We start from the raw sequence: 10154 nt of genomic DNA on the forward strand, positions 1-10154 counted from the left end.
TTGATAGTGAAGTGACCTGGAGGTGTTACCCTTCGCGCTCTTCTATTGAACGAAATTGGTGCCGAAGTGCTTGTTACTACACCAGCATTTACTCTCCCCTCTACCTCCACTTCCCCATTAAACAGAATATCAACTGACACATCACCTGCGAATACAATTGTTCACTTAGTCGTTTCTCTTCAATCTTTAACAAGATTTTCAGCAATATGACTCAGTTTTCAAATGCATACAAATTCCTCAAGTAAGAGTCAGTATAAATTTTTTGATAAACATTTTTCTACTATTTGTAGTTGATAAAGAATAAGCTTTGGCTGCACCGTGGATTGGCTGATGGTAGGGAAGGCTAGGCTAAGCAAGCACAGATTTCCTAGAAAGAAGGTTTTCCTCTCTAGGGAATCCGAACTAATTTTGTGTTTTTCAGAAGTTTAAGCTTGTGTTTTGATTCCTCTCAATGAAAAAATGGGATTTGAGAGGACGATCTGGTTCCAAATCAGTTGTTCATTCAATATTTACTACAGTCAGAGCATGCATTTGTCGAACAGCAGAAGTGCTTTTTCGGCCGTGGGTTCTAACCAAGTTTTATAAGCAAGCACATGCAGATCTTCCCAAAAAGGACTTGAAACTAAAAAGGGGGGGGGGGGGAAAGGAAGCAAAACTGTCAAAACAGTTTCTTAGTAATTTCTTTCTAGCTGTTTATGCTGACTTAAGTTCTCAAACTATTGCTCAGCTTGGCACATACTAAAAGTAGATGTTTTTAGTGTGGTATATATAGAAGGAAATGAACTTACACATGTTTCTCGTGACAGCCGGTAGGATCACATTAAACTTGTATGAATATTCACTAATACTGACAGTCACTGGATCAGTTGGAACTCCTGGTCTCCCCTCTACGGCTGCTCCAGTTTGTACGACATCATCTGGTTGGTATGAAAAGGGATATTCTATATACATATTCAAGTACTCAGACATATTCCCAGTGTTTCCCTAGAAATTTTCTTCCTGCAGATCGCAAAACTCAGGTGTATTAAGACTGTGCATAGCTTGCAATACTGGAAATTAGGAAGGAACCAGAAAGAGTAACTTCATATCTGTGTGATTTGGTCAAAAGGAAAAAAAAGGATTGGCCTATGACACTATGAACCATAGCATCTAAATAACATCAGTATACTCGATATCTTAGGCATGCTATGAGTTAACATGGCTGTTAGAAGAATCAATGGCGGACCTGCTTAGGGACCAATGGTCCATTATTTTTGGCCCAAGCACTATATATTTTCATATCGGAAACTATATTAGCATACATATACATTGATCAAGCACCTCTTCTGTGATTATTAGCAACTCAGTCATCTAGATTAAAGGCAGATGAACACCCAAGATTTAGATATTCTGGTCGGGCACTGAGAAGAACAGGAATATATGGAATTGAAAAGAAAATGCCGAGGTAAAACTTTCATAAGAATCAGGATATATGAACATTTAAATTTGTAATCAAACTCCTCATCAGAATATAAAGAACATGGAATGAATGCAAGAAAACTCCTCACTGAAAGACAGGAACATAGATAGAAGTCAAAAGACCAATTTTTAATGCATATATAAATACAGTAAAGAAGTTCCGGGTACTTGTAACCTACTGTAACCACACAATTTTACAGTAAATGTCATTTTTGCATACTTACAGAATTTTATCTCTTGCTCTGCAAAAAAGGCAAAACACAAAGCTTAGTAAAGCAATGAATCAGTTTACAGGAATTCATAGAGGGTTCTGCTGAGCAAAAGGAGATAAGAATGAATTAGAGATTGTGGGAATTCAGTGAGGATTCTCTCTTGCAAAGAATTGGTAACAAAGTTATGTCAAGAGACTAGTCTTTTTTTATTTTTCGAGTTAACAGTATCGTGCACTGTTGTCGAAAGGAAAGCAAACATTAGCACTTGAACTAAACTAAGCAGCATTTATCGCACGCTCCAAAGGAGCATGAGATCTAAGTCGCAATCAATCCAAGCAGATTTACGTACTAACGAAATGTAATCTCATGCTTAAAGACAACTTAATGCGGAACTAATTGTAATCGAAGTGGATTTACGTACTAATGAATCGTAATGGCATGTACCAGCGTAATCCCTTTTAGATTTTGCGTTGACTATCAAATAATGACAACTTAATGAAACAATCTGTGCAACTATAGACACATAAAATGGTGCTTCCAAAGATATAGATCCAAGAAACAATGTGATGCAATCTTTTTTTTCTACTTATATCCAAACTTCGAGTTACCCTTATTTTAAGACTAAAGTGCAAGTAGATTTCACTACCCTTTTTCCTGTTTAAATTCGCTTTACCCTAGAGCCCTATTCTCTAATGGGAGTGCTTATCGTGCATATATATCTATGTAAAAAAACAGATCATCGTATAAGAAAGCAAAGGAAAAAAGGAAAAACTAAAACAAAAAAGAAAACAAATGCAGGTAGAATGAAGCACAAGGTAGAATAAAGCAAAACCTAGTCAGGTGAATGAAACACAAAGTTCTCATGCTTATAATTTTTATACTTCTGTAGGTTGCAGGTCACGGTAAGCAAACAGGCGATAAGAAATTAAAGTGATCAATGGCCAAAGACAAGTAAAGAATTCAGCTTCTTTATCATGGCTAAGATGTAAGGAAATGTAGCTGATATCCAAAAGAATGAACCCTAAGCCAAAATGCTATACAAAGAGTGCTAAATGCCAAATAAATAGCAAAGAAACAGATCATCAGATAAGAAAGGTGACCGTAAGCAAACAGGCGATAAGAAATTAATGTGATCACTGCCAAAGACAAGTAAAGAATTCAGCTTCTTCACCATGGCTAAGATACAAGGAAATCTAGCAGATATCCAAAAGAATGAACCCTAGACCAAAATCCTTTGCAAAAGATATCAGATGCCAACTAACAAGCAAACAAAATATTAAATCAAAAATCAAATCCTAAAGAACTCCAAAAATTAGCATTACACCTGGTACTGATGATAGCAAAGAAACAGATCATGATCAGATACGAAATCAAAATAAAAAATAAAAAATGCAGGTGAGAATGAAGCAGAAGATAGAGTTAAGTAAACCTAGTCAGTTGATGGAGGAAGAGCAGAATTTACCTTAGTAGAATTCACAGAAAAAACAGCAGGGAATGATGGTGGAAGAGTCAAGTGAGAGTGCTCTTAAAGCATGGGAAAGCAGGTGTTCCAGCAAGGACTGACGTTTCAAATCAACCATGAAGTGCCACATTTGAATAAAACACACAATCTCTCTACCGCCATTTGGCTGTTTGAATCCGTTGAATACCTTTGTTTGGACATGAAATGAAACCACCAAATGCCATTACTACTTTTCTAGGTAAACCAAATACTTGTTACTAGTACTCATTAAATGCATCTTTCCATTTCCAAATACTGCATATCCACTTCATACACTCCCATCTCATCCGCCCCGCCGCTGTAGAAAGAAACATATGTTAAACATGATAAGAGTAGAGTGATTTTTGTTTTCCTGTCCAACATAACTTTATGAATATATTTGTATATGATGCTGCCATTGACGAACTCACAATAATTTTAAAGAATATAACCTAAACAATGAACAAAATTGTACTACTATTTCAAGTTTCAACCTTTTCATGTTATTCATTTTAGTGTCAGCGTGATATTTCTTTTTGTTTTATTTTCTTCTAACGACATCCTGGAGAAGACAGCTCCCCCCCCCCCCAGAATAAATCCAGAAGCTATCTTGGACATTGTAAAATGCTTTTTCAAGTGATTTTTTCTTCAGAAAATTAGGTTCCATTCATGGAAATAACACCTTCGAATTTCAGTGCCATTGCAGTAAATATGCTATTATTACGGTCTAATATGAAGTAGGGAATCATTTGAACTGCAGTTTGCTGTATTTACATGGTAAAACATGTCATTTATCTGAACCATACAAAAACCTACAAGTTAGTACATACAGCACATTAGCTAGCACTAATCCATATTAAGGAACTTGGGTGGAACAGCTTTCTGTGGTGGATTCTGTCTTAAAATGGTTATCTACACACTGCCAGCTACATTTCGTATTTCACAACAACAGCTTCAAAAATGCCATCAGATCTGAAGTTTGGTGAAAACAACCTAGGATCAACAGGCCCGGGCAAACTAAAGGACAAAGTGAAAGGTCCAGATGAGCATTGTTGCTGAATTTTCATATCAAAGACCCGCGAGTATTTCGAGACAGTTCTTCCACCAGTTGACGTCAACCCTCGAATAAGGACCTTCCCATCGTTTTCAATTTCACAGCTGAACTCACCTGCAACAAGGGTTAAAGAGTTCATTTAGCAAAAATGAAAAGATACTACCTTATTCAGGAAAGTTTCTGAAACTGTTTGCAGTAATGGATACAATTCTATAGTAAAATGAGAAAACAGGCTGTGTCAATAGGGAAAGCAAGAATCGAGAGGGCATCTGATGTCAGGTACACTTAGAAACCATGTACTTCATCTAATCTCGGTTTCTGAGCGATACACTGATTTCTCTTTTGATGATTCTTTCTTAACTATTGGACAATGGACTACTTAGACAATGAGTTACAGGGAGAGAAGCCTGACATAAATGAATTACTATCCAGGTAACAGTTCCTTCTATTATGATAACGTCATGGTTGCTGGACGTAAAAAAAACAATATAAAGATCTTAGCAAGGCTGATACGGATAGAGTAAATTCAGAAGCTCTCCACCTAATTATTACCTAACTATTTCTTTCTCAAATAGACATCTTGCAAGAACATTACAAACTTAATACTGAAAAATAGTTGTTAGATGTTTTTGTCTAAAATGGACTCCATCCATGAACCAATCCCAGTTAAGTACGCATTAGGGAAAATAAACAAGTAACACACAGCCATTCCGATATACTAGTTTTTACTTGCTGTCAAATGGTATCTTATCATCAATGAAACAATATATTGTAAGTGAAAACATTAAATTCATAACAGACTCAGCAGTACCCCATAGCCACAGGCAGTGACATGCAGCGTAATGCACTTTCTTAGTCGAGCCAAATTCCTTGTATTCGGCGTGCTTCGAATGCTATATATTTGAAGGCAAATTTCCTCATTTCAACAAGCAGTTTTACATAAGACCTAATGTGCATTCCATTGTATACAATATGAAAAGTTCCTTAGCTGATGATCAGTGGCAGACAAAAAAAAGTTCAGCAATACATGAGACAAGATGTGTATTCCATTGTACATAATATGACAAGTTCCACCGCCGATGATCAGTGGCAGAAAAAAAGATTCAGCAATATAAGATGTTACATCGCTACTGCCACAAACATCTTTGGCACTATTAAGTTGGAAGGCCTTATTCATACAGTAGAGCAAAATCAGTAAAAGGGAAACCGTGTGGGGTTGGTCAAAAAACAAGCTTCATAAACTACTCATGCTTTATGACCTTCCACAGTTTGGATGTTGTACTATATGTTTTGCAATATCAGATTCACATAAACTTAATTCCAGGATCTTCACAGACTAAAGTCTTAAGCAGATTAGCATATTCAAACAGATAATAGAAAGGCAACAAGTTAAAGGTAAAGTAACACACCAGGGTCTTTCTTGACTCCAGGTAGGGCAATACGAAAATAGTATGCAGCTTCGCTAACACCAATATCAACCACTCCAACAGGTGGTCCAGTTGCCCCTTTGCATGCTGTTCCGGTCAAGACAATAGGGACCCCCGAGTTGCATTCTTCCAAGTTGGGAAGAGGGAGAAGGGACATCATGTAAGGCCTGTCTAAATCACTGGTCATTGGATCGGAATGGGCCCTCTTTTTCACATTACCTTCCATCTTCATCAATGACATACCATTTTCGGCAGAGTCTTCCCCATTCGGTTTCTCCTTGGAACGCTTCCAAATTATTCTCTTAACCTTCTTTTCAGGATTTAAGCATTCCGTGTCTGACATTACTAACTTTCTGTGTTCACAATGTCTTCACCAGAAGCATACCATAAGGCATTCAACAGTTATCTGCCTTCCAAACTAATTCTGCCAACAATAAAAGCAAAGAAGAACTACAAAAAGTTAGATATGGAAAAAGAAAGAACCTTAGGGCATGAAAAATACTTCAGGAGAAATATCATAATCTGCAATTTATTGGTCATATCCTGTATAAACAAGTCTACTGCAGAATGTGCAAGTACCGAGGAGAACTGCTCGTAGTATCTATACTACAGTTAATACCCATAGTTAAGAGGTCAATAAAAGAGAGATTAGAGATGCGTTTAACAGGAACTGAATGGAACCTAAGCAAGCAATTCGGCGTAAAGCACTAACCAGCCCCCAGGATCAACGAATGCCCGGCAAGCCATTATATCCTGGCGTATACACATGCCACCAGCATATTTGGAGAGGATAGGTTTACTAGCACTATTATCATAGGAAACCACTTTTATCCATTCAATCCACATACCTAAAACTGGAACAAACACCAGTATAATTGCGCAACAAACCACTTAGGTCAAATCAGGTGTAGTGTGTTAAAATAGAGAAGCAGATGATCTGGTTACATCATTTGATTGTGATGTTAACAAAGATAGCTCTCATCAACTAGCCACTGTTGCACAACACCCCCTACTTCTGGAAGCTATGTTCATATTACCCTATCCATCAACCAACTTCTCAATGGCATTCAAGGGACTACATTTGGCTTAAGATATGAAACGGCTTAATATGTTTAACCAACATAATGCACATTATAAAGTTATAAGAAGAAAAAAAGAAGAAAAAAGAAGACATCACGTTTGTTGTTCACATTATAACATGTATTACTATTATCTATCTTTCCAAACTAGGAGCGGCAAACGGGCGGGTCGGGTATGGTTTGGGTTGAAACGGGTAATGAAAAAACGGTAAATTATCCGACCCGATCCATATTTAATATGGATAAAAACGGGTGAACCGGCGGATAATATGGGTAACCATATTATCCATGAATTCTTGCATATGATCACTTTTGGGAGAATTCTTAGTCTCTCTAACTTGAGGAACCCCCAATTTGAGGTTTTACAAATGTAAAAGTTAGACTCGTTGGTTACTCATTGGTTATCCATTTTTTAAATGGATAATATGGTTCTTATCCATATTTGACCCGTTTTTAAAAAGTTTATTATCCAACCCATTTTTCAGTGGATAATATAGGTGGTTAACTGTTTTCTTTTAACCATTTTGCCACCCCTATTCCAAACTAGTGTTGGTCACAACATGTTATTTCCTTCACTTGATTGCTAGCATAATTAGCTCAGCTCAAAATGAAAAACTACAAATGCAAAGGGTGACCCACATTTGGAGAAAAATAAGAAGATTATGATTTGTCTTCACCCTGGCTGCTTGGAAAAGCTTCATTGGCTTTTCAAATAAGTTTAACTTGATAATTAAACTTCTATACCTTCTTTTGAGAATTTTAAAACGAGAAAGAACATTAATTGCATTCAACCAGTTAAAGAGAATTCAACTAATTAAATTAACTAAACACAAACAAAATTGTGCAACACTAGAGCTGCTTACAGAAATTTAATACTGAGCACAAATTAAAGCTTCAAACTTTATTCTGCAACAACCGTGTTTCATGCAATGGCTAATTGGGTTCTTGTAATTTCAGACCGATCAAGTAAGAGGAATATACCTAAAGACAAAAAAGAAAACAGCAAACCAGAAGAACTCGATTCCTCTTCAGTTTTCAGAAATTCAGCTCTTTATGATAATCCCTTTTTCTTGCATTGGCTCTTTTCAATTTTTCATGTTCTGATGCTCTCTAAGTTAAGGAATGTGGAGACAAAGCAAGATCAGGACACTGGAAAAGTGAGACCGTGTTACGTTAGGAAGTACGTGGCAATCGGAGAAACAGCCCGCAACCGCCAATATTTACACCTAATTGATATTAGCGCTTGAAAATAAATCAAAAATAGAAAAAGATACGATCGAGCAGAAATCGCAATGAACTATAAAGTAATAAGGTGCATGTTTCCATTGCGGCATAAGTCGCAATTCGCGTTTGCGACTTAGAGGACGTAATCTACTCACCATTTATAAGTTGTATATTTACTGATTGTTCATCATGCCCAACTACACCCCTCCTAAGAGGTCTAGCGGTCATTGCAAATATAATTTGATTTATAAGTCTGGAGTCGAATCATAGAGAGAACTAAGGATTAACTACAACTGTTCAATATTACTAAGAAGACTAGTTTGAATAAATTTTAAAGTTATAAAGATTTAGAATTTAATTCTAACTAATTATTTCTAACTAATTAAAGTAGAATTTAACTAAAAATACCAAGGGGTAGAAACAAGATTAAGGAGGCTTAGAGTTATGATTTTCCCAATTGTCGGAATTCTTTCCACTACATTTTCTATAATTTCTTCTAAGTATTCTCTACTGATCGTGAGTACTTCAGGTGTCGTAATTCTCTTCCGAACCACTATTACAATTTACCAGACATATTTTTCCGAACTACGCTAGCTGACACTAATTCACCGCTCACTAAGATCGAACCAAGGTTTCGTTATTCTTAATCCCATCTTTAAACCCTCTGTATTGGTTCCTCAAATATGTTAGGAGTGATGTTGTTCAACAACTACCTAAATATGTATTATTTTCCAAGCAATACACACTAAATAGGTACAGTCAATTGATGACCATTCAATCAACAGCAATAAACACGTAGTTGAACAAGTAGAGAAATCCAACGGCTCAATTATATAAAACGCAACAGAAAAATCATCCTTCAAAAGGTTCCATCGAACCCTAGATGAGAAAGTTTAGCTACTCATAACCATACTAACAATCATAATAATAATTGGAAGCATTAAAATGCAGATTAGGGGAGAACAGAAGAGAAAACTCTTGTGATTCGTTGCTTCCAAGTGTTCTCGTAGCCTTCTTGCCTCTCCAATAATGTCTCTCCCCTAAGAAATAGGTTTAGAACCCCTTTTATACATGTTAGGGGCGTGTAGGGTCGAAACTACCAAGTCCTAGCCGAATTAGGACGAAATTCGTCCTAAGTCGTCTTGCTTGGCACCTGGCCCCAACCAGGACACCGAATTTTCCACTATTCTATCTTTGGCGTTTTGGTTGGTGCCTGGCTCCAACCTGGGCACCAAACTCATACTCCTTCCAAATTGTACTATTTTTACTTCACTTTGCATGCAAGCTTGCCAAATCACTTCAAATTGACTCCTACACATATAAACACCATTATTAAGCTAGAGCCACAAATATTTACACTAAAGTTAACAAGATTGAGGTATAATGCAAGGCAAATTATATGCGAAAACAAGAATTTTTAGCCTAACGTCACCACCCCACACTTAAGCTCTTGCTCTAACTCGAGAAATCTAAAACCTTGCTAACCAAACAATGCACGCAAGCCATCATATAACGGAGGAACATTTGGCAATTCAATACACTACACCTATGACCATGGTTGATACCAACAATTAAGCCCTTGCATACGCATTCATACCTTTCCCAACTTTCACATGCCTAAATATTAGTGACCAATTTAAAACACTCAAACAACCTGCCCATAACCACCCAACCTTAAAGACTGACTCATCGCCAATAAGCACTCTCAACGTGTGCACTCACCCAATAAGGGATGTTTAATAATGTCACTTATCTGTTATGGAGTCATGTGCCTACCAAAGAATAAGAGGGTATTTTGTCCACACATTTAAATATGCATTTGAATATAATTTAAGGACGTCACATATATGAATAAAGAACCACTCACTCTCACAAAGAAATTTATGTGTATCCCGTGGTTGTACCATAGGGTTGCCCGTAGTGTGTATCTCCACTAATCTAAGCTCGCAAAGTCTAAGATCAATTAGGTCTTTACGGGTTGTAATGTAGGCTAAAGGGCGGGTAGGATATATTTTGGGTATAGTGACTAACCTCCTAAACACTTTAATGCACTACACTTAATTTTCCACTATATACTTTTCATGACCAATTCAAGCAATGCCACAAAACCATATACAACTTGGCCCTTTTCTTTAAGCACAACTCTGCATTCACTAGCCCAGATCCTGATGAATAGGAGGTGTATTTTCTATATACTGTTTTTTTCTCTCTCTTTATTTT

General features: G+C 36.8%; 1 protein-coding gene across 1 annotated transcript; it reads right to left on the bottom strand.

The window, feature by feature from the left end:
• Positions 1–918: 918 nt before the first annotated feature.
• Positions 919–7964, bottom strand: LOC104242838 (increased DNA methylation 3-like). The gene is made up of 5 exons (XM_009797943.2): positions 7692–7964; positions 5614–6055; positions 4144–4318; positions 3133–3469; positions 919–999 (listed from the first exon to the last, which is right to left on the bottom strand). The coding sequence occupies exons 2-4, from the start codon at positions 5972–5974 to the stop codon at positions 3400–3402; spliced, it is 606 nt and encodes a 201-aa protein (XP_009796245.1). The 5' UTR covers positions 5975–6055; positions 7692–7964; the 3' UTR covers positions 919–999; positions 3133–3399.
• Between the last annotated feature and the right edge of the window lie 2190 nt (positions 7965–10154).

Source organism: Nicotiana sylvestris, chromosome 4, assembly GCF_000393655.2.
Source record: "Nicotiana sylvestris chromosome 4, ASM39365v2, whole genome shotgun sequence".
Classification (NCBI taxonomy): Eukaryota; Viridiplantae; Streptophyta; class Magnoliopsida; order Solanales; family Solanaceae; genus Nicotiana; species Nicotiana sylvestris.

What these genes read in the sequence shown, in the direction of transcription:
- LOC104242838 (XM_009797943.2), bottom strand. Translation starts at nt 5,974, where the DNA reads ATGTCAGACACGGAATGCTTAAATCCTGAAAAGAAGGTTAAGAGAATA. An exon ending in TGGAGTCAAGAAAGACCCTG is followed by an intron (nt 4,319 to 5,613) that starts GTGTGTTACTTT and finishes CCCTTGTTGCAG; the next exon opens with GTGAGTTCAGCTGTGAAATT. An exon ending in CCCGGGCCTGTTGATCCTAG is followed by an intron (nt 3,470 to 4,143) that starts GTTGTTTTCACC and finishes TTCTTTCTACAG; the next exon opens with CGGCGGGGCGGATGAGATGG.